The following is a 23,882-nucleotide window of genomic DNA, read 5'->3' as shown; positions in this document are numbered from 1 at the left end:
AGATTATTTTAAGAATAAAATCTTAGGCCAATCAGGGAAGTTGTTGGCTTTCCCTTTGCAATAACTAACATTCAGCGAAACAACGCCGTAATAAGTTGACAGGTTGACTAAAACCATTCGACGAAACAATGCGGGGCAAAAATTAGAATCCCAGAAACCAAGTCTTTGGTCGTCTTGGAACTTGCCCATACCTGACGCGCGAAGAAGTTTTGGACTGTTTAGGGGGGTTTAGTCACCATTCGTGGATTACAAACACCGCCGTTCCGCTTTAACTGATATCGTTTTTCGCGATGCCTTTTGCATGACAATCGCGACGTAAGTCACGCAGCATAGTGCGTTGGAATATAGTATGTTGGAATATAAAATATGTACAGATAAAACCCCGGCTCGGCAACCTGCTGGCTAGATATGGTAGGACACGACGCTATCGCCAATATTTCTTTCTTGGGTAGCACACCCCTTACTACTGCTGCTCTTTGTCGTATCAGCTATCGGTGTTTAATATTTAAGAACCACAATCTAATCTCGCATTCCTCGGTCTCGTCCAAAACTGCCGTATGGTGTCGTCTTATTTTCGTGCTTTTAAGACATCGAGGTCACCAATAGCCGCCAATTGGCAGTTCCCGGTGAAACAATTTTACGCAATTCTCGTCATCTCCTGCAACGAAACTATTGAACCACTTAAACGTAGAATAACGAGGTTAATAAAACACCATCTTCACTATTTAGAACAATACTTTATAGTCGATCACTAGAGGTTATTCGCATCAGGAAGATTGAAACGAAAGGCAACGTAATAATTTGAAAACCTACACCCAACAATACAGATGCTGTTTGCCCGTAATGTATCTAGAAACTAACTGTACGATATTACATTCACTGCCACTTCGGATCTCGGAACGTGTCGTTCAAAGAACTCTCGGGGAAGCGTTTCCACAACTGCCAGCGTAACGGTGTTTAGACTATTGCTGTAAGAAATAGAATGATTGTGAATTTTCGCACCGGTTACTGGCCCGCCCCGTGGTTCCGGCTGCTCTTTACCCTGCCAAACCAACGCCAACAACGAACGCAGGACACACAACGCAGAGAACTCGGGGACACAAAACACAACACAATTACAGGAGGTCACACGCCAAGCGGCAGAGGCGAAACACAACAACAAATAACGCACTACTGGGCACAAAAAGGAAAACCAATGGAACACAATAGGCAACAGCTAGGCAGTTAATGTTAAAGGGGAAACAAGCTGCTCAAAGGTTCTCAGTCACCCGTTTTTTTATAATTTTTGGTGGCAAAATGAATAACAACCAAACAAAATCATTACGTTCGTTGATACACGCTTGGCACCTGGGGGTCTTAAGTTGCCATTTTATAGTGGCAGTGAGACATAACCACATGGGACCTACATTTCCGGTTCTATATAGTTTGCCACTTTGATTATTTTCTGTTTCATTCAACAAAGGACAAACGAGACTAATGGACAAAGTGACGCCTCATATTTGGGATTGAATATCGGCGGTCAAGGATACTGACGGACAACACTGGTACGGGTGGGACGTATCGAGGACTTTCCAAAGTTTGCAGCAATGGAAATGACAATTTTTTTCAATGCGTGAAGCAATTGCCGGAAACTGACCGGAAATAGTAACGGCCTTTACTTGTACAACACCACCACCACCGACATTATTACTGCAACACTAACAACACACTGGTCAAATACGAGAAAGGAAAGAGGCACTTGAACACGCCAAACCAACAGGTAAGTTCTACTCACAAAACCAATCTTCGACTTCCCTCCGGTATCGCGGCAACCGAAACCGAGAGAAAGGTGGCCCAGGCCTAATGCGTGTGTGTGTGTATATGTGTGGGCCAGGAGGACATAAGAACATGGGGCTTGGGTGGTGCTGGGAGGCCGCTGGTGGACATCTGATCGATTGCTTCTTTCAGTGTGCCCCATGTTTCTAGTGTTCGCTCCGAAAAGATCGCAGCGTGCAGCAGCAACGGCAGCATTCCTTCAGCCATCGGTGAAAATCTCGTTCGGCGGCTTGAGGCGGTGTTGAGCTGCTGGTACTCTCAGCCGTTTTAAAACTTGCTGCTTTTGATGAGCTTCTGAAACCCACCTGTGCGTAAGGTTGGTAACAAAGTTTAATTCGATTAATATACTGCCACGGCGTGTTCGACACTTTCCTGAAGGGTATACATTGGGAAGAACAATCGAATATCGACGACAACGGGACAACAGTAAGGCAAGGGGATCAGAGTAGTGGCAAATAGGAGTGTAGGAGCATTCCAAAACCGGTGCCAAAAACCGAGCAACTCAACAGGGAACAACAGGTAATCTACGGTACGGATTTTGAACGGAAAACTCAACACTTCTTTACAGCGTTGGCGTGTACTAGAGGCACAAAGGATTCTCAACTACGAAATGCTACCATTGTTTGACCATGTTTGAAAACAGTAACATAACAGTATACGAGCTTAAATGATGGTGGCTGGTTTGCTTTCTAGAGAAAAGGGAGGTCTTTATTAAATCCCATCCACAACACAACCACCTGGCGAAGGCCTGGTGAATGCTTGGAGGGGCGGATTGAAAAATGCAAAATAATATGGATAAAATGGTCGCTTTTCTCTATTGTTGTTGTTGTTTTTTATCGATACAAGTTTTATTTATGCTGTTTGAATTTTGATTCTTACTTATGTGGTTTTGCTTTTGTTGTTGTTCTTTCTGGTTGCTTTTAAATCAATTACGGCGCGCAGCTTGTCCCTACCACTACCACCAACCACTACTACCAATCAACCAACTGTTCCCTTCTCCCGACCAGAGACTTCTCTCTGCCCTTCTCTTTCTCTCTAGGTTTAACGGTTTACTTTCAGTGTACCGCGTACCGTGTGTGCATTCCCCTGGGGGTTCACCCCGTCCGCGGTAAATAACTTAGAGAATCCCACCCCGGTCCATTGGGGCATGAAGCGCCAGGGACACGCAAGAATCGTTTGGGCTGGGAAACGGGAAGTCTTTGCGCCGCGCGCCACGTCCTTATTGCTCCTATACGGTTCTACGGTACTCTGGAACCAGCTGTCTGTCGACCTGACCATCTCCGTTTACTGTATCTGTTTCGCTTTACCCGAGTCCTGTCTCGATCGAGATATCGGTTTTCCCACCTTGCCCGTGGTCGGAGACGATCGCTGCGCGGCTCTCACACGTTTTGCACTGTGTATCTATCCGAAACAGACTCTGTCAGATCGTCAGAGATGGACTCTGGCGTTACCCAGAGTAGAGAGCAACGGCGCAGGCTCGTGCACGCCACTCTGCTTGATCAGCTGCGTTACTGGTGCTTTCGCGGTAATTATCGTAATCAAAAAGATTGTTATGCTTTCATTTAGTGTCCCAATGCACGTCAACAAGTCAGGGAAGGAGAGTGTATGGGGTGTATGTCGGTGTATTAAGTGTATGTAGCCTATGCCTGGGTACTGTAACTGTGCAATCATCAGCAATTCTATCTCGCACACGCTTCTATCAGCCGACCAACCTCCCACGAGGCTTGCTGTTATCATGTGCTGTTGTTGTTGGCGTTGCATGTGCACTCGTCGTCGTTTGTTTATTTTCTCGCTTCACTGCACACGCTGCACGCAGCTGTAGTGTAGTGTCCTCTTCTAATTAAACTACAGTCAAGAATCGCCTTTGCGCTGCCTCAGCATCGCGATGATGCTGGCGCCGCCGTGCTGCGATTAGCATAGGCATGCTGTTCGTTCCTAGAGACACATCGAGGCGCCCCCATTACGGTTTGCGGTGATCCTCGCGCGTGTGCGCGCGCCACGGCACTTGCTTCTTTCGTCTGTGTTGTAACCTGCAGTCTTATCTGCAGCCCTCGATCCCGGGGGTACGGCCATATGTTGTGGTGGTACGACGTGAGTACGTGAGAATCCTCAAGATGTGGATTGATTGATTTGATTCCGGGAGGGATTTGCTTTCATTCGGCCTCTATCTGTTACACTTCAGCTCACTCAATAGCCCTGACTCACTCTCTTTCTAGCTCTTGATCCATCGCGCGACTCTTTACACGCCCGCCCGTACATATATCGGACTGTCAGTCGATCGGAGTTTTGCTTATAAAATTTTTGAATGATTTAAAAGGGTCGGGAAACTGGGGACGGTAGGAACGGTTGGGAAGCGTTGGACAGTTTCCGGGAGTTGTCCCCGGAAGGGAGGGTCGGAGGGAGCCCGGATAGGGAGAGGTTCAAACGGAACAGATAATGGATGCCGCACAATTTGGTAGTACGTGAATAGAAGTAATGTAGTAGCAATAGTTGTAGTATTGTGAAATATTTGCTTGTAGAACTATTTGATAAATTATTTCTTCTTGTTTTTACTATAGCTCCGCGGTGGTGTAACAGGCCGTCCGGAGTTGAGGCCACCGTATTGGAACTTACGTTTATCGGCTGGCTTCAGGATTTGGAACGAGCACATCAACGTGTCGTCGACGGACATCATTGCACCTGCGGCGAAAGTTGAAAAGATCCAGTCAAATGGGGGGAAAACGCGGCTTTTGGCACGCATCATAACACAGCGACGCAACGTACCGGCATTGTCGAACTCTCCGCAGTAGTTGGGAGCGGAGAAGAGTGTTACCAGTTGGCGCTTGGCGAAGAACTCGTACCCGTCTTCGACCACCTGATGCGCGCGGCAGATAAGATCAAAGTCATGCTTGGTTAAAAATTTGCCGACGATCTGGGGACCAAACGGAAGGGCAAACATTATTGATGACGCTGGCAGCCAGCAAGAGAGCCGTGCACTCACATCTACGCCAAAAGTGAAGCTCACGCCACGATCGTTCTCGCCGTAGCCGTTTGTATCCTTGTCCGGGTCGGACCACAGAAGATCGCACAGCAGGCCCTGGTCCGGTACGTCCGTCGGCCGCATGATGCGGCGGATCTGTTCCATCGACTGCAAGTCGGGGCTCAGCCCGCCGTGACAGCAGAAAATCTTCTCATCCACGATGGCCGCCACCGGCAGACAGTTGAAGCAATCGGTGAACGTCTTCCACATCTTGATATTGTAACGCCGTTTGCACTCATCGTAGAAGCTGATTCCGGGGTTAGAAGCGGGGACACAATATGATGGGACCATTCAAAAATCGGGAAATGAACTTGCTTACCCATATATTCTGTTGATGCTGGCGCACTCGTGGTTCCCGCGAAGCAAGAAAAAGTTTTCCGGATACTTAATCTTGTACGCCAAAAGCAGGCAGATCGTCTCCAGGGACTGTTTGCCTCGATCGACGTAGTCCCCCAAGAACAGGTAGTTCGATTCTGGCGGGAAGCTGCCATACTCGAACAAACGTAGCAAGTCATAATATTGGCCATGGATATCGCCTACGCAACAAAAAAAGTTAACTATTAGTCGATTCGTTCTCTGGCATTTTAGGCACACTTCGTCCTCAACCGGGAATATCGTGACATTGGCACCATGAACGGTGCGCAGCGAAACGGAAACCATGTATTACCATCGATTGATTATGGAGGCAATTTGGCCTCCCATCATCCCCGTTTTTTTTTGTGGGGAGTTATTTCAAGAAATAGGACGACATTTACGCTTACATCAGCAATAAAAATCGATGCATTCGCTTGCTAGGATTAGAGCCAAATTTCGTTGGTCGCACCACAACCCACCCCAAATCTATCGATTACGTATTGATTTATGTGAAGTGTGTTGTGCGCGGTGGTCGTCAATTACTAATCGCGCCGTGGTCAAGCCCTGGGTAGGCAGGCATGACAACGGTGCGGCGGTGTTCGTGTTCGACACCTTCGTACGATGCGTTCGATTGCTGGTGAGCCGGCGACAGACAGCTAACTCGGACTATTAATGTCCCAGGGTTGACAGTTTTCAGTGAACCGAACAACTGCAAAAAACGAAATAAAACAACTACAAAAAACTGAGGAAACAGCACAACACCCCAGAAATGTTGCACGTCCACCATCTTAGAACCTTGTGGCGACCAAGTGCATTTGCACTATCGGTTCGCATCGATATTTATTGCAGGTGCACGTCCGAACGGTCCTCCAGCGGTTCGCAATAACATCGAGAGGCTGGTGTCGGTCCTCGAGTTAGAAACGCTCGCAAAGGCCGTCCCTTCGAATCGGAGTGTCTACGCACACGGGGGATTTGTAAATTCACGTTGTTCCCCTTACCGGGGGTTCTCAGTGCCCCGCAGGAGAGGCGCGGATTTGAGGTTGAAAATTATCAGCCATATTAGCGCACATATACAACAAAGTAATCCTGGAGAAAAAAGGTGCGCAACTGAGCAGGCGATGTCCGTCGAAACAGTGACTAACAGGCGAACTATGCATGTGTGTGTTTGTATGGAAGATCTCTCGAAACCGGTCGGTAAAAGCAGAAACAATAACAAATTGCAATCGAGTCTGTAAAAGAGGGGTTCCTGCGTACCGTAAACATGGTCGAGTTTGCGTAATAGCCGAAGACGGCGGGGGCAGAAAAACAAAAACCGTGAAACCGTTTTCCACCGTGTGCCCTTTCTTTTTGGGTGGCCGGTGGCTCCGTCTGCTACGGTACTCGTTACCGGCTGAAAGAAAGTCAAAAGCTTCAAAAGAAGATGTACTTACCGCAAATTTTCAACGGTGCCTCCAGCTCGAGCAGTATCGGCTGCGAGAGGAAAATTTCCCTCGACTTCAGGCATAGCAGCCGTATGTCCGTCTCTGACAGCTGAACATTTTTTCCTGGTCTCGCACCGCGAACTGTGGGAAGAGATAGTATAAGGAAAGGGTGAAAAAAAAACTCTGAAAAATTGACACCAAACCCCCCGCCGCCCCAGCGCGCACCCGAGGCTTCGTGTAAGCACGCATTAACTTTTCGGTACATCTCATATTGTGTGCTCTCATTAGCGAACTTTCGTGTTTCGCTCTCGCACCAGCGCCCAGTGTGCTCTCTCTGGCTCTTTTTCGCGCACAGTCGGCTTGGCTCTTGAACGGTTCCTACCGCTCGGCAGCCAAGATTGAGTCATAAGCACGCACGAAAAATATCAGCCTCACGGACGTTCACGCACGGACGTTCACGCAAACGCGCCGAGCGGCTATTGGATTGCTGCGATCAAATTCATCGTATGAAGCGCAGAGATGATATGTGAAAAACTTCGGAAGAAAATCTTCGACCGCACCGAATCACACTTTGACATATCTTTGCGGGTTCCTTGGCCTAAGGTAGGAGAGGAGTACGGGAGAGGGGCGTTGGCTGTATAGCAAAAGCTGGAACATTGACCGAACATTGCATGCACCGATTATATTCCGCTACGACTGTCCCTACACCCGTCGCCGTTCTAATGGCACGAAGCCCCGCAAACTGTATAAACAACATTAATGAGCAAACCCCGTTGCTTCGACCAGCAATTACCTTCTAAAAGCATCGCGATCAGATGATCTATGTTTGATAACTCTAGGTCCGACATTTTGGATCGATTCGATTCCCCGTTGCGATTCTCTCAATGCGACCGATAAGACCGGGAAGGTGGTGACGACGATGTTGATGGGTCCAGTTCCGCGCGGTGCGAAGAGTGACTAAAGTATCGTCACTTTTCGATCTGCCGTTCTTCTCTGCGACTCTAGCGGACACTTGGCGCACGATATTCGCTGCTCGTAATAATGCCGATGCTATGGCGGCACGGATTTCTACTGCGGTTGCTTCGTCTTCTTCTTCGTCGTCGTCGTCGTCGTTTCCGTGCTACTTGGATGTCGGGCGAAGAAAAACAAGGCGAACGTACGCACACACAAACACACGCACACGTTCACGGCAATACGTATCACACACGCGTTCCTTCGAAAACTTGTGCTCTTTTCCGGAACTAGCTTCTCGTTCCCTTGCCTAGCCTAGTTCGCTTCCGTTGACGACACCGTCGCAAAGGTTGCCGCGGATGGTGACTTTTATTTGCCAAGATTCGCCCGTGTCTTCTTCCCGCACACCCGGGATGGCCGCCGCGCGTGACGATGTCGACGAGTGTGTGTTTGAGGAGAGAAAAATCTTGCGTAGCACAGTTTTCGGATGGATTTGTGCCTTCCTCACACCGCCGCCGAGCAGGAACACTACGCGTCGCAGAGGCAATAACTGTGGCGGAAAAAGAATCGGAAACCCTTTTTCCGACTAGCAGCGAAAAAACGCACGCACTACGCTCCGACGTTCACTTGGATCGAAAATGGGAGTGGACGGGTGTGTGCGTGTCGGGCGAGTATTGTACGGGGCGTGCAGTGCAGCCAGCGGAATTCCGTTACATTTCGGCCAGACTGAGCAACTTTCGCTCACTTTGGCTATTGAGCCACATTTTTTGCCGCGATACTCTTATCAAAATAACACTGAACAACTTGACAGCAGCTAAATCATACGATATTTACCTTCTATTTGTGCCGATTGAGATTTAAAGAGGTTTCTTTTGCACTAATGCAACCCAGCCTGGTCAATATTGTATATTTCGATAGCATGTTTCTTTCTCGGTCGATTAACGGTGCCGTAGCGTTTCGCCTTGTTTGGCAACCCGGTCACTAGAAGCAATGTGATGGATGGAATTTGACAGTCCTTCCCGAGAGCGTAAAAATTTTGCTCCCCGAAAAGCCGCACTTGGCGATTGATGTGTTTTCCGTGATTCCTTCGTCAGCGAACGTATCGACCAACCGGACACCCGTTATTTTGATCCCGAACGGAACACTCTTCTCACAGGCCACAACATGCAGGTGGTCGAATTGCCGAAGCTAGAGAAGGATCAAAAATCATATGCGGGCATTCCGGAGGCCGTGTTCGTGGTAAGTGGGCGTTATGCTAATGCCCATTTAAGGCTCCGTGCACACAAAGCGGAACCGCTCGGGCGGCAACTGCTTTTCAAACCTTCCCTCTCGCCCCTAGGACGATGTGGAGCAGTACATGGAAGACTCGGCCAACGGGGACAGCGTCGAGAAGGTGCTCAAAAACTTTGACGAACAGCACAGCAAATACCGGTTCATGGAATACAACATGATCTCGCGCAAACGTCGGCTGCGGCAGCAGATCCCGGACCTGACCAAAAGCCTCGACATGATCCAGATCCTGCGAGCACAGAAGGAAGACCAGGAAACACAGTTTCTGCTCAGCGAGCAGGTGTTCGTGAAAACCAACATGCCGCCGACCCAAACGGTGTGCCTGTGGCTGGGCGCCAACGTAATGCTCGAATACCCGCTCGATGAAGCCGAGGAGTTGCTCCGCCAGAACAAGCATGCGGCCGAAACCAATCTGCTGTGCTTCGAGCACGATCAGGACTTCTTGCGCGACCAAATAACGACCATCGAGGTTAACATGGCACGGGTGCACAATTACGACGTAAAAAAGCGGCAGGCACAGAAGGCATCGGGCGAGGACAAGTCGTAATGGCTAGTCGGTAATAAAACAATCCTCGTGGGACGCAGGGCAGAAAATAAAAAAAACGAATGCATTTCTCACTCTATATTGTTGCCCTTTTTATTTTACGATACACACAACATAATGGGAATGTGTTTGTATATTTGCTGCACGCAGCATCGAAACATCTTTGCTTGATGTTGACAATAAGTGATGATATTAAATGCGGCAATAAATACGCTCAGCTTTGGGAACACGTTGTACTTAGATCAGTGATTGGTTTTGCTTGTAGCCGTAATGGTGATAATGGGAGTAAAAAATATAAACGGTCCAAATACGACGAACGTGATCGTTCAGAGCAGCCAGAAAAAGCGGTCTGCTGCGGCGCGGATGTCTCGGTATCTCTACTGTACCGGTATGCTACGCGTTTTCTCTTCCTCCGACCGGCTGAAGAAAAGCCATTTGCCATTCGAATTCCTAATTCGAACGATGATAATCAAAATAAGTTAACCTACATAGCAATCCAAGATCACGGGTGTTGCGGCATTGGTATGGCAGCCTTATTCTTTTTCATCTACTTTGTCGGAAGATGTAATTACTGGTGGGTCTTGTTGGTCGTTCTCTGGGGCGGCGTCTTTCTGTTGCTTACTACCACCAACCGTATCAGAGGCTTTCGGGGACGGAACGGTTTCTTCCTTTGATGCGCCTTCAGTCGTACCAGCGACCGAGGGCACAGTCGATTTCTGGTCACCTGTGGGCACGGCCGGACTTGGTGCCTCTTCGGAAAGTTTGTTTACGTTTTCCGTCACTTCAGCGGGCGCAGTAGTTTCTGCATCCTGCCCACTACCACCCTTTAGTGCACGCATTTCGTCTTTCAGCAGCTCGATCTCTTTTCGTGCGTCGCTCAGTGCCGCTGTTAATCGCGCGATCGTTTCCTGCTGCTGGACTCGCTCTCCCAAATTGTCCGCCAGGTACTCGAGTGCATTTTCCGGACGGTCGCTGTTGCATTTCGTCAGTACTTTTGTCATGGCATCCAGAACACCCTTCTGACTGAGATATTTCCGGAAGTCCTCCTTCGAAACATCAATCGGCTGGGAAACATGTTGAGAACCACAGGATCAGCCCAGCATAGCATCGCTGGTTGCTAAGGTACGTACCTTGTAGGTCGACATTGTGCAGGCGCGTGGGAATTTGGCACGTTATATTGTCTTAACTTAAATCACAAGCCACAGCTGGAACGCACGATCGATTACCTCGAGGTTATGCTGCCAAATGCATAAATGCAAATGCATAATTAATAAAAAAAAAACCACTATCACTGATTTGACATTTGGTGAATCTTGTGTCAGAGAGCAGTACGTGAAACATTTCGTGAAATTTGACCAGTTTCAAAATTTCATCATTTGTTCGTTTTTGTTGTCAGGAAAAATCCTCGATCGTTTCATTTATGGTAAATTATTTCATTATGTTCTCGGTAGATGGATTTCGAGCAACGATAAATCGAAAACGAGGATGAAAAATTACTTTACTCAGTCGAAAATCAATCAATCAGAAACGAATCATGAAACGAAGAATTGAAAACAGGAAATCGTACAGGTAACACATTTCTTTATTAATTAATTTACTTTGATAATTTTTCAACATGCAAACGGATGTACTCAGAAAATGCACTATGTAGCTTCCAGCGTTGTATCTTTTGGTGTTAGTATTGCGCCTGAATTATCCTGCGTGACACTCGTTTTGCTGGAACACTCGTTTGCGTTCACGGTTTGAAGAACCTCGTTGTTCCTGCTAGTCCTGTGGTCGGCCAGTTCAACGCGTGTCCTCGTCGCTTTAGACCGCACTCGGTAGGGGCGCCATTTGGCCGTGTTGTTCTGGTGCTTGCTGCCCAACGACCGGATCATTCCTGCCAGTTTACTTCTGACGATCTGCGCTCCTTTCTGTTCGGACGGTGTAACCATGGCGGTGAACAAATCGGTGGCCAGCAGCTCCACGGTGGGACACTGGCAGTTGTTGTTGAGATCCACACTTTGGCAGGAGGGAATGCAAACCGTTGGTGTATCCATTTGATTCCCGTTTGGCTCAATCCTCCCAGCTAAGCTTAAGCTCGAATGAATCCTTCCGATGGGGCTTTCCAACCGTTACTAAGAACGGCGTCGAGTATGACTAAGGACTTTCACTAACAGGATCCGCTTACACGCTGCCCGTTCCGTTCCCTATCACGTCTCTAGAAAACTAGCGTTGTTGTTATTGTTATGTTATGTTGCTGTACATAGTTTTGTTACTTTTTAAGGGTTGCACCCAACGAGTTTTTAAATACGCTATATAGTTGTACATGCATCGGGGAAGCAAGGGGCCACAGCAGCACAGCCACTCAAGCCGGGAAGACAAGGGGCATACGCGCAAGGATAGAAGCTTTCTACCCACACAGGGGCAGATATTAAAAACATACACACATAATAAAAACACTAGCATGCAAAAGCAATATTTATGCAAGCAAAACTTTGCCACAACCGCGCCCATCTCCGCCACCCCGTGAGGCAGCGGAGGGGAGTGCGGGGTGCAAGATGCAGCTGCAGTTTCGGTGTATATTCATTTCGTGTAAGTTTTGGTGCACCGTGCCGTTTTATTTTCCAGGCAGCGTAAAGAAAATGGCGTCCCGGATTGGCGGAGTGCCCGGGATGTTAAGCTTTCTCCTGCGCCATGGCGAGTAAATGATAAACACACGAAGACAGAGTGCGGGAGCGAGAAGGCGAAGAAGCAAGAAAATAAACACAGTAAATAATAATCAACAAAATAGTTGGAGGCTGCACCGTGCCACCGGACCGGGACATCCCGCAGGACTCCTGGCAGGGACTTTCCGTTTCGGGTTTGCCGTTCCCGACCGAGAAGAAACGGGACAACAGCACCGAGCTGTGGCACTCCGGCGTTGCGCCATTCGTTTATGTTATTGCAAATGCACGTGTGCGTGGCCACTGCCGCCAGACGGGAAAACCATAGTTTTGCGCCAGGGAGTGTACATTTCGCCGGCCAACAATGATACAAGGCGCCAGTACAGTGGGTAACGCCTTTTTGTCGAAGACACCCGAAACGGCCACGGGTCCGGGAGATTGATGAAAGTACAAGGAAATGTGTTCCCCGACGATCGGCTGCCCCTTCGGAGAGTGGCGCGAGACCGCCATCTTGTTGTGACCAGCCCTCGGATGCATAACGACCACCGACCACGATGCACCGATGGCGTCGATCGTGTGCAGGTCCACGAACCCTCGGAAAAGACAGGCAAACACGAAGCTCGGTTCTCGCGGGCGCATTGTTGTTGGTGTGGCGCAGCGCAACAAAGCAACAAACGGTATCAACAATAATGTACAGTATACACAATATACAACGGTGCACACCCACACTAGTGGCGCGCCGCCACTTCGGTAGCATGTCTTAGGGGGCCTGCCTCAACAATTTCCTGTATCACTTAGGTCAGGGCTGACAGGCGAAGATCCGGCCGTACCGGTCGTCATTGTGGTAGTGCGCCCCTCGCGATGGCGGGGGACGTCTATGTATCCAAACCCCGATCGTCGTCCCGTTTTGCCGAGCAATCGTCCTTCGGCAGCGGTCGGGTTTGGACCAACAAGACGGTGCCGAAGTTGTGTAACGAATCCTTTTGGCAGACGAAATCCACCGCCAAGAAAAATCGTTGATGGTCAGTCGTACTTTAGACAGTGCACTGAAAGCACGCGATGCAGGTCCACCGGTAGTAAACCCAAGTCGGACCAGGTCCGGATGCTGCTAAAGATGCGATTTTTACAATCACGGGTCAATCGCGTAAGTGATTTTGATAACCGATTTCAGCGAATATCCGCAGCAAATAAAACTTGACATTCAACCACTGCTTTGGGTGGACAAAAATGCAGTTTGGAGCACATCTTGCTAGGGGGGATGTTGAATTGCATTCAAGAAAATGCTTCGATTCACCTTGGTGTGGTATGCGATAACAAATTTGATAGGACCGTAAATTAACTACAATAATGGCATTTGTTACAAAAGTATCGTTTTTGACTGAATGAAGCTATAATTCGATAATCTTGGAAAATAATATAAAAATTTAAAGTAAACACATGAGTAATTTAAGGCAGACCGATTGGTGAACACAAAACAAGTGATTTTATTACAAAATTAAAGAAGATATTGAAATGATTTGTAAAACAAGAATAATAAAAATTAAAAAGATAAACCACCAATTGTAAAACGAAACAAAATGAATGTTCCGGTTTTATAGGCCCACAACAGATTGCGTTTAAAACTGTTGGAAAATATGTTGGTAGAAGTATTTTTTAAAGCACAGCCAGGGCCGGAAAGGCACCAAGTTGGGCTTTCCAATACTCCCCTCCAATCTAACAACAATGCTGAGCACAATCCGTCACCGACCAGCAACGCTGAGTTCGGATGCCTGTTGGAAGACGAATGAAATGACAAATTTGGGAAAGCTTTTCAAATACTTTATTTCTACTAAGTCTGCTGAAAATTGGAACGGTTTATTACCCATTGTTACGACTGCTGAAGAGAGTGGCAGGAAGTAGGGAAGTTTATGGGCAGGACAGTGTGATGCGTGACTAAAGACTAAAGCATGAGGGCATCGTAATGCACCGGCGTTACCCGTATTGATCGCGTTATCGGCTGCCTCCGGAACGTCCTGGCTGACTTCTTCGCTCTTGATGCTGGGCGACCGGTCACCGCTCATCGTGCGTGCGGTTCAAATCGTGCGTTTTCGGGTGCGTAAAAACGTGGCCACGGTTCGTCCGTGGCGGTTCGGCCGTTCGCGCTAGTGTCCAGCGACACCACACAACACAACACGCGCAGCGGCGTCAAAACATCGACTGAAGGGGATAAAGCAACACAAAACATGCTTTATATTAAAATGTGCAACACAACACAACCATTTGTGTTTTGCCTTTTCTGCGGGACACGAGCCATTGCCATTGCCATCGCTGGCATCCTCCGGGCGGCCCGTCCCAGGGAAGTGTACGTGCGCGCGAGCGAGCGAGCAGATCGGTCCCCGGAGTACCGACGGACCGACCGACCCCGAGCTCGGATGCGAACGAAGAAAGTTGCACACGAGGACGAGGACGACCGCCGTGATGCTGTTTTCTGACCCTGGTGCTGTATTTGTGTTTATTTATTATTTACATACACATCGCAGCGATGAGGCTCCTTGCTGCTGCTGCTGCCGGTGACTGCCGTTGATGCAGCTCCTAGTGGTCTCCGGTTGTAGGTGTGCGAGTGTGCGATAGAGTGAAAGCGAACGTGCGAGTGAGTGAGGGAGCCGGACCGTGCCTTACGCCTTTTCGGCCGGGCGCCGGGCAGAAGTGCAAGCAGCTCGGGATGTAGTAAGTATCTCTACATAAATACAAATTAAATACACCCCTCGCATTTGTTGTGTGTTAAACGGCGCCCCCTCTGTCGCCCCTGCCTGGCCAGTGAATGGCCGAAGGACGAGAGATTCCTTGCACGATGGAGGAGAAATGGCCCGGGCAGCCTATCTCTGCAAGCTGCTGCAAGCTCGCCGCAGGAAGATCTCCTGCACATTGCACCAACGTGCACTCGCTGTTTCTCAATATTTTTCCGTCGCAACACAACGATCGCTTGTTGTGTTGTAGTTCGAGACCCGCTTTCTCTCTCTCTCTCTACCGCTTTGTCTGTTTCTCTCTTTTGTGCAGCAATTTCTCTGGGCCCGGTACATTAGGTATCGTATAGAAATACATATATTTTGCTCAAGCAGTAAAATGCACCACCGATTGGGTGGTGAGAAATGTTTTCATTCCCCCCGGCGCTTCTTGCCCGTTTTGTTTTCTCTTTTATTTATGTTTTATGCATCCCCGATGGTTGCAGCACCATGCCAAACGCACCGACCGGTGCAACGCGGATCGGACTGCGGCGACGGGTGCAACAACTTGGTCGGCAACCCGAAAGCTTTCGTCTCTGTTCGGCAACCGAGCGAGATGGGTGAAGTAGGCGTGTTGCTAGGCACTGCGAAAAGTGCAGCAAAACAATGCAAAAGCTCAGCAGAAGCAGCGTCAGCAGCTGACACCATCTTCCCACAGCCACTGCCCGGCCACAGTGCACACTTGATGGCTTGGGAGACCCTTTTTGCCTTTCTTCGTTGTTTCCTTGCTCGGCAGAATGGTGGCCATTGAGTTGTTTTTATTGTACTGCAACCAGCCAGCAAGATGCCGTGTGCATTGGGCAAACCTGTTTTGCTTATGGCTGTAGATGTGCATCAACGATCGTGTATGCCTTCGATTATGGATAGTGCAAACCGGTTCTGGCAATCACAGTCGCGTCCCGAGGTCAGTAATTTGGATGCCACTCCTTGTCGATTATGCTGGGTGCGATTTAGTAGCTGGGACTCTATAATTTAGAAAATATCGATTCCATTATTGTTATTGACTCGCTCGTAAACTCTGTTTTCAAGGGGAAGCTAATTACTACGTTGAAGCAGGAAAAATAGAGAATGGACGGCAGCATAAGGCTATTACTTGGGTATGATTTATTGCAATGCATCTATACAAAACATGGTTCTTCTGCGTCACGGAACTGTTCAACCATAGGGAGATATCACTCGATGTCGGTTCGTTTAAGACAAACTTCGTTGTAGACAAAGCATTCAGTCATACACATCAAGTTTACTGGATTTTCTCCAGGACTGGACTGGAAAATGGTCAGCAATCTAATGAGCGGATTTTTTGTATGAAAAGCATGTGCCATAGTTATGTGTTAAAATTTGTACAAAAATATTCTGTTTATTACAAATGAAACAACAGGCAGATTAGATTTTTAATTTCAAATGACATCTTGCTGATTGGGAAGAGTGATTTTTTTCGAATGCTTGTAATTTATTTAGCTGTATTGTGTTCCAACTTAAACTTTTTTACTCAAGTTGATGTACTGTCAGGATCTGTACTGACGTCTTTTGCTTAGAAAGGATTAATCGCTTCAGTGAGTCGGATGATTGACGGACCAGTCATAATTCCTCCAACTTACCAGGCTGTTAAATCAATTGTGCGAATTGATAAGAAAAACATAAATTAATCGTTTGAAATACACTTTATTCTTCAGTAAAATCTCCCTGGATATCTATGCACCTGTTTCAACGAGATTACGATTTGTGAATTCCATCTCTAAAATGAGAATCTGAAGGCGCTGCAAAATTTGCTTCCACGGCTCTTATGACCTCATAATTTGTTGAAAAACACTTTCCAAACATGATTTTTGAGACCTGGAAGCAGATGGAAGTCGCTAGGTGCCTAGGGGGAGATGGAAATCTGTTGCTGCTCCAATAATTCTACCTTTAATTCATGGATTTTTGGTGCACGATCCTGATGAAAAAGATTTTTTTCTTGTTTTTTCCTTCTACTGGTGGAAAAACTTACAATAGTATTCAGAATTTATTCTTTTACCAGTTTGCAAGTAATCATCTAACAAATTTCCTTTTACTTTTTTTTACTATTCCTAACATAAGCTAACACCTTCTTGGCCGACTTCTGGTTCGACTTCGTTTCAGTGCTAAAGAACCAGGTTCACAACACTCACTCTAGACTCTTGTTTTGATTCAGGATCATGGTGATAGACCCATCCATAGTTGTGAGTTGACGTACAAAATCCCCAAATCCATGTAATTTTACTGAAATATATTTATGTGATTGACAAATTGAATTTTTAAATTATCTTCATACTTCATAGTTTGTAGAGGGTTTTTCAATTACAACTTCCTTCATACTGCCATCCCTTCGAAAATTCTTATCATTTTATTGTACTCTAACAATTGTGACAACCAATGACAATGTCGCAACAAAACTTTTCCTTAAAAATAAAAAGCGAACCGACAGACTGTCTTTAACCACCATGCGTCTCCATTCGATAAAGATCGATGGAGACGCATGGTGCTTGTTGCTCTGTAAGATCGCAATACGCACTACGAAACAAAACGAATTTAAATAAAGCAATACTTTTGATTTATTTTACCTCGAAATACAATATAAAACATGCCGCCACATTTTGTTTTGGTTTTGTATCGGCGTGTTCAACCATTGTTTGAACATCATCCAGATATTTTTAACCATACGAAGTAGTATTTGCATTAAGATTTTAAGGTTGATAATTATGCAATAATAATATTAACTCAATCCAAGTAAAAGTCAAACTGCAAAACTCCCAAGGGATTATTATTTTTCTACATAAAAATAACATTCAGTAGAAAATAACTTCTTTGTTCACACACGCTTAATGTGGGCCTGGGAAGCGATTATGCTGTATGCAAGGTGATTCGGAGACCTGCTTGACCGGCGATATTAAAGCACTTCAAATCAGCCGCTCTCATGCTTCAGTCCAATCGATAATCGTTTGATTTATGGTACGAGAACGAAAAGTTTTTAAGTGCTCCGTTCCCGGTGACAAATGGTTTTTCTAAATGAATTGTTCTTCTCTTGCGAATCGAATTGCTATTGATAAAATTGCCCCTTTCTTAGAACGTGTCCGAGATGGTACGTTTTAACCATACGATAATAATTGGAGCTACTAGAATAATAACAGAATAGTATTTATTTCGAAGCTAGGGCTTTCGTATTTAGCCTATTAGCTAATTTTTAAAACATCGAGATGTCTAGAGTTTAAATAAAAAATTATATTTCAACAATATGCATGCCGATCGAGTTGTTTGAAGTTACAATTATAAGGAAACTTTACACATGTAACAAAATCTAGTTATTATTTTTAAAACAAATGCCCAATTGTTGAATCCACTCAGTGGCAGTGATCATACTTTAAAGCAACACTGAATCTGCACTGGCTTTATAATAATACGACTTCAAAATTACAAAGAGGTAACAATGCTACCAGATTAAATTAAATCCGTCTGAGTTCCTGTCGGGTCGGTTCTACTAAATTCATAAACAATTTGCTCAACCGTGCAGCAATAATTTACACCCAGCCTGCAAGCGACTCCTTATGTACCGAGCGACAAGCAAAAGCTTTCAGCTTCAAGTGAAGCTTTAAACGTGCGTCGTTACGAAAGCTCCAACGGCTTCTACGAAAGCACAGACAAACTCGCTATGTACCGCGCTGGGGCCTATCCCTTATGTACCGTGGGCAACCCTTCGTAGGGCAATTTTGCGCTGCTAGTAGCCTTAAACGTCCGACCACTTTTCGCTGACTGTTGCCCTTTTTAACGGTCACCCGCGATGTGTGAGTGAGTCTGCTCTTCAAATCACCTGCTGGTGGTGGTGACTGCCCTTACTCTAGGGTACTTTCTTTGCGACAGTCGTTTGTTATTATCTTTTAGCCTGCGTCTGGATGCCTCCAGACCGCGACCATCGACCACTTTGGCCGGTCGGAACAGCCGGTCGCGATCCGGACGGGGCAGGCAGGCAGTAACGGAACGGACCCTCCCTACGTGAAAGACAAACAACGGGCGTCTGGTCGATGAATTTTTGGGGAAGGTGAAGACAATACCGGCCGCCCGACCAGGGGAGAAAAAATGTCGACAAGTGCCCGACAGAAGAACAGGGAAAAGGTGTTACAGCGCTTTCGGGATCTTAATTTCCATACGGTTCGGTCCAATCGATAAGTAAATGAAGACTACGCCAGGAGGATGCAAAGTGTTTTTGTACGATGTTTTTTCTCCCTTTTCTGTCATCCCGTTCCGGATGACAAACGATTGTTTCCTCTATTTATTTGGCGGAAGTGCCGTTTTTTGACAATCGGTTCGATATTATTTCAGAGCAGCGCTATCGAGAAGCTTCAAGGGAACACACTAAAAAACCGCTTTATTACTCTATTATTTATTGTCAGAAAAGCCAGGCCAAAGCCACCCAAAAGACAGAGAGAAAAGTTGTTTATCCAGATGTTATGAAGTGTTAAATGTTGGTAAGTCTAGCTTCAGTCTAGTCACTGCACCATGTTGATAACGCCCCCCAAAAGATCCACTGAAGGCCCCGGCCGTTGAAAGTTGTAAAATAAATTCAAAGTTGGGAATAAATCAAAAGTCAAGATTGAAATGCCTTCTCTTCGACTTCATCTCTTCGACGGCGAAAGAAAATTATTTTACTTTTGAGAACACAAACAGCTCACTACCGGAACGTAGCGTTTTCGGTCGCTTTGCGTTCCCCGAGCTCATTTCGAGAGCGCAAAGGACAATAACAATAACAAACACCCACATGCACACAACACCCGCACACTCGCGTTTGGCCATCCCTGCGTCATCGGCCCGGGAGCCCATTAGACACAGACAGCAAACGCTGCGCAAACAGGGGAAGAAACAATTTTCCTCTCTAAACAATGGAAAATTATAGAAAAACATTGCAAAACTCCGACCGACTGGCCAGCCTTGAGACAACTCATCCACTCGCGCGCACACATAGATGCCCGTTTTCTCGGGCAGCATTCAAAGCATGACCCATCCCCGGCACGGTGCGCAACTGGGTTTGGCAACTTCCCAACCAAGTCCTCCGGTACCTCTCCCAAACAAAACAAAAAAAACAGGATGCGTCTCGCACCTTCGCAACCTTGAGGTTTGCCGGAGACCCGAGCACAAATGGGCGCAAGTGGTCAAGCGGAAATAAACGGGTAAACACACTGGCCCGTGGCTACTGGTTTGGAGCAATGCGCTCGCAATGCTTGTAATAAAATAAAAGCGTAAATTCAAAGCAGCCAACAACGTGCGCCTCAGGTTGTTGTTGGTTCCCCCGTTAGGTCCATCCCTGCGAGCGCAGTCCCTGCCTGGCCGGGATCTTCGGGACAGGATGAAACAACAATACGACGAACGGCAAACATCAACAATCCGGGTCCGGTTCCGTGCCGCGCTCCGAAGGAACTGTGGGCTGCGCCGAGGTGCTACGGTTCTGGGGGGTTAGGAAGGTAGCAAAACAACACTTGACGATTGGGTGGTGGTCCTTTCACCCGGAACCCTGCACCGTCGGAGCGCAGCGGCCACCATCTAAAACAACAAAAATAGTCCCTTAAGTCATTTTCCTATATCATCAATCGAAATGTCTCTTTCTCGGAGAGATCGGTCGCTGGGCAGTTGTCGGTCATTTTGCGCCTGGTGTTCAACCCACAGCAGTTTTAGTTAGTTTGGACATTCAATTTTGGATTCAAAACATAAAAATATTTTAGTTATTTACAGACGTTTCCTGTTTAATTATTAGTTTATTTAACTACTAGCGATATGAGGTAGTTGTTACGATATTTTAATTTTATACTTAAAATAGAAGGACAATCTGTAGTTTCCGCAGTTTCTCACAAAAAGCGATATAAGTAATTAATAACATACAATAAGTGAGAAAATAATGAAAAATTACCTAACGATAAGTAAATTACCTAAATCCATTATAATGATTAAATTGATTTCGTAAGAATATGTTTAATAGTTTGGTATGCTGAACGAATACATTTATGCCATATGAATACAATTAAATAAGAAAACAAAGTTCTCTCTACTGGTCGTAAAACTAAACTAAATTTTAGTAATAAAAAATGCTATTGTTCTTCAAAAAAGCATCCATCGTAAGCTTGCGAATAATGAAAACGTCATGATTCGTACCATTCAGCAGCGTGACATTGGACAAAACCGCTCAAGGATAAGGAAGCACCGTTCCCCGTTCCTGTTTCGCTGCGACACACGATACGGAAAGTTGACGGAATTGAAAATGACCAACGCCGATTTCGGTTCCCATTACCTACTCCTTGAGCGATTCGGCCCCCGTTCGGGCTAATGGAGCGCGTGTGTGGTGTCCAGCCCGGGTCCAGCTCCCGTTCCGGAGCTGAACGGCAACATCCCGAAAGGCCATCGGCAGGTAGACGCGCTGGCATGGCTCCGGTCGCTAGAAACCATGTCGTCTCCTGGCCGGACAATGCTTCCGAGAATCGCAACGATAGCGGAAACGCGTTATGAAAAAGTGGACACACTTTGACGTTCCTCTTGCGGCATTCGCTCCGGCAGAGGGATGCGAGAGTTTATTCAAATAGTATCACCTACGGGCAGTTTGTCGTCATTCTCGGACCCGTCGGAGTCGCCGACGTCGCTGTCATCGCTCTGGACGGGCGCCGGTGACGGCATCCAGTCTTTCTCTGCTGGCAGGGAAAATATTTCCACGGTGTCGTAATTGTAACGCAACTGTGGCGTGCCTTTTGTTGTGTTTGCATTTTTTTTTCCCCGCTATGAATTTCCACATCAACGCATTTTCTTCACTTTGCGCGACCGAAACGATAAGCCGAATGCTCCATTGGCGCTTTATCATTTACGGTTTATCGGATAAGGGGGGACTGCTTGTTTCTTGTGTCTCCCTTTTTTCAGCTCCGGTTTATCTGATTTACCCTTTTCACGTAGCACTGTGTGACCCTCGTTAAACAGGAAAACGGAAGTCCTTTCGTGCGACGCCCATCGGCCATCGGCCATCCAATGACCAATAACATTCCATCGGTCCATAATCACGTTAATTAATTTCGTAACGCACCACAAAATGCGCCCCGGTGAAAAAAGTTTGACATGGAAATGTGACTGCTCTCATTCTCTCTCTCCCCCTCTCTCTCTCTCTGTCTATTTGTCTTCAGCACCTTCACCGTACTACACACCACAACACAGAGGGTTGCTTTGATTTTGCCGGGACCCGCATACATGTGTGAGTTGGGCGTTCAACACTTAATACCCCCATTAAAGTGGGCAGCCAACGTCCAAAAAAGTGGCCAAAATCCTTAATCCTTGGGTGTTTGTTTTTTTTTCGTTCTGTTTTTTGCTGAAAGGGGTTTGCAATGTCGGCAGTCGGTTTGTGGTACCGAAAACTGCTGACACCCGTGCTAGACAAATGGGTTCCCCTTTTTCTTTTCCCTCACCCGATGTGTACCGGTGGCGTGGCTTGACCGGTGACCGACGCTGAAGACGTTAGGTTAGGCCCAGGTCGTAGCCGGAAGTCGCTGACAGTACGCCAACGGCAATGGCACCGGGGACATTAACAAATTAAAAATCATTACTCACACCGAAGGTTAAATGGCTGCTTATTGGGTTCCGTGTTTCGGAGGGGCAAGAATGTTAGTCTGCAGTTCTGGAAATTCTACAGTTCATGTGGGCCAATTTTATATGCTTTTCTATACTATTCTTAAGCAAAATTTTTGTTTTCCAAAAATGTCATCGGATTGCTTAAAGAAATCAAAGGTCCACCATCTCATGTGTGTCCAAGTCCAAGCCATTACCGGAAAACCGAGAACCACCTTGTCATTGTCATCGTCAGAAAAGCGGGATGCCCTAACTGGCCCTAGGAGGGGCCCTACTATCTGGACCTTCTAATCGCCCTCCGGGCGTATCTCTGGCGGCAACTGATGTTATCTGGTCGGCAAAACTTTCACCCTCCCACCCTCATGGAAAGCCATGTTTCCCATGTTCCATGGCTTCGGTTGTGTTTTCGGTTACGTACGTAACACCACCCCCGGAACCCGGCTCCGGAGTGGCCCCCAAAAACCGTTCAAACGCTTTCCAATTGATTTTCGTATTTTCCCTCATGTTATTGCTTTATGTTTATCGTGCGTCCCGCGCCAACCCGGCGTGCCCGGTGTGCCGTTGTGCCAACGACGACACTTGGTGCTGCTGCTGCTACTGCTGCTCTCAGCACCGGTTTTATGGCCCCACCGACCGACACAACACTGTACTCATAAAACATTCGGTGAAATGGAAGAAGCCACCGCCAACATGGGCCAATGGAAACGATGCTGACCAAAAATGAGGGTTAAATCCCGATTTAGCATAGTTGTGTTCGGATCAGGCCATTCGTTTCCCATCGGTAATAACAAGGGAAATTAGGCCATATTACGAGCAAATGCAAGGCTTTTTTTTGTTTAAATTTTGTTCCAATTTTTGTCATAAGGCTATTCTCAAATCATACAAATCAAACCCGAGGTTAGCATCGCGTCAACAAGAGTTTCCATATTAGGTTTTCAACAGTTCGCAAGCGGTCGTTGACCGTCCCGTTTCCCATAGTTTGATGTTGTGGTACGGACCGCACCGGAACGTGCGAGTGTTTTGGGAAGCAGTTTATTTTTGCTTACAGTGGCTGTATTTTCTCGTTTTTTTTTCTGTGCTTTGTTTTTCATTGTGCTACAAGGCAACCAGATATACCACACATCTCGGCCGTGTTCCGCTTCCGCTGCTCCCCCGTGGCGCAGCCTGATTGTGTTTATTGCCTTTCGGGCGCTGCCTGCCTGCCGCTGGTGCTGATGGTTATGATTGAAGGCGATTCCGGGAGCCGATTCCTTCATCGATACAAAGCGGGGGTCGGTCCAATGTAAAGCCAATGGGGCTGGCGGGATCCCATAATCGAAACTGTCGCCGAATAATCGTACGAATAAAATTATCATTAAGTTTGAAAGATTCGAGCCCAAGATCCGCGAACGAGCTGGGAGGTGCCTGGGAACGGCGGATTGGCTCTCGTCGTCATTCAAGTGCAATCGAAGTTTACGGGTGTGCGGCGACAGTAAAATG

At 47.0% G+C, this 23,882-nt stretch overlaps 3 protein-coding genes across 4 annotated transcripts; 1 reads left to right on the top strand and 2 right to left on the bottom strand.

Moving 5' to 3' along the window:
- Nucleotides 1-727: 727 nt before the first annotated feature.
- Nucleotides 728-8,182, bottom strand: LOC131214847 (serine/threonine-protein phosphatase alpha-2 isoform). 2 transcript variants are annotated; one of them, XM_058209185.1, is made up of 8 exons: nucleotides 7,403-8,182; nucleotides 6,619-6,750; nucleotides 5,154-5,370; nucleotides 4,796-5,081; nucleotides 4,579-4,726; nucleotides 4,429-4,494; nucleotides 1,775-2,120; nucleotides 728-968 (listed from the first exon to the last, which is right to left on the bottom strand). In XM_058209185.1, exons 1-7 carry the CDS (start codon nucleotides 7,455-7,457, stop codon nucleotides 2,083-2,085), a joined length of 942 nt encoding a protein of 313 aa, XP_058065168.1. In that variant the 5' UTR covers nucleotides 7,458-8,182; the 3' UTR covers nucleotides 728-968; nucleotides 1,775-2,082. The 2 variants fall into 2 exon arrangements, with proteins under 2 accessions (XP_058065168.1, XP_058065162.1); XM_058209179.1 differs by lacking the exons at nucleotides 728-968; nucleotides 1,775-2,120 and having other exon boundaries at nucleotides 2,522-4,494.
- A 287-nt stretch (nucleotides 8,183-8,469) lies between these two features.
- Nucleotides 8,470-9,498, top strand: LOC131216054 (prefoldin subunit 3). The gene is made up of 2 exons (XM_058210455.1): nucleotides 8,470-8,799; nucleotides 8,900-9,498. Exons 1-2 carry the CDS (start codon nucleotides 8,725-8,727, stop codon nucleotides 9,395-9,397), a joined length of 573 nt encoding a protein of 190 aa, XP_058066438.1. The 5' UTR covers nucleotides 8,470-8,724; the 3' UTR covers nucleotides 9,398-9,498.
- LOC131216064 (c-Myc-binding protein homolog) lies at nucleotides 8,917-10,636 on the bottom strand. Its single transcript, XM_058210466.1, has 2 exons — nucleotides 10,525-10,636; nucleotides 8,917-10,458 (listed from the first exon to the last, which is right to left on the bottom strand). Exons 1-2 carry the CDS (start codon nucleotides 10,537-10,539, stop codon nucleotides 9,928-9,930), a joined length of 546 nt encoding a protein of 181 aa, XP_058066449.1. The 5' UTR covers nucleotides 10,540-10,636; the 3' UTR covers nucleotides 8,917-9,927.
- Nucleotides 10,637-23,882: the final 13,246 nt, after the last annotated feature.

The sequence above is a fragment of the Anopheles bellator genome, chromosome 1, assembly GCF_943735745.2.
Source record: "Anopheles bellator chromosome 1, idAnoBellAS_SP24_06.2, whole genome shotgun sequence".
Taxonomy (NCBI): Eukaryota; Metazoa; Arthropoda; class Insecta; order Diptera; family Culicidae; genus Anopheles; species Anopheles bellator.
Note: the sequence above shows the minus strand (reverse complement) of the source record. Positions and strands in the feature narration are given on the sequence as shown.

Bases quoted from the DNA above. Each gene is read 5' to 3' on its own strand.
- LOC131216054 (XM_058210455.1), top strand. From the start codon at position 8,725: ATGCAGGTGGTCGAATTGCCGAAGCTAGAGAAGGATCAAAAATCATAT. The intron at 8,800-8,899 runs GTAAGTGGGCGT...TCTCGCCCCTAG, and splicing joins TTCCGGAGGCCGTGTTCGTG to GACGATGTGGAGCAGTACAT.
- LOC131214847 (XM_058209179.1), bottom strand. From the start codon at position 7,457: ATGTCGGACCTAGAGTTATCAAACATAGATCATCTGATCGCGATGCTT. The intron at 5,371-6,618 runs GTAAGTACATCT...TTTGTTGCGTAG, and splicing joins GGCACCGTTGAAAATTTGCG to GCGATATCCATGGCCAATAT. The intron at 4,495-4,578 runs GTACGTTGCGTC...CTTTCGCCGCAG, and splicing joins CGGAGAGTTCGACAATGCCG to GTGCAATGATGTCCGTCGAC.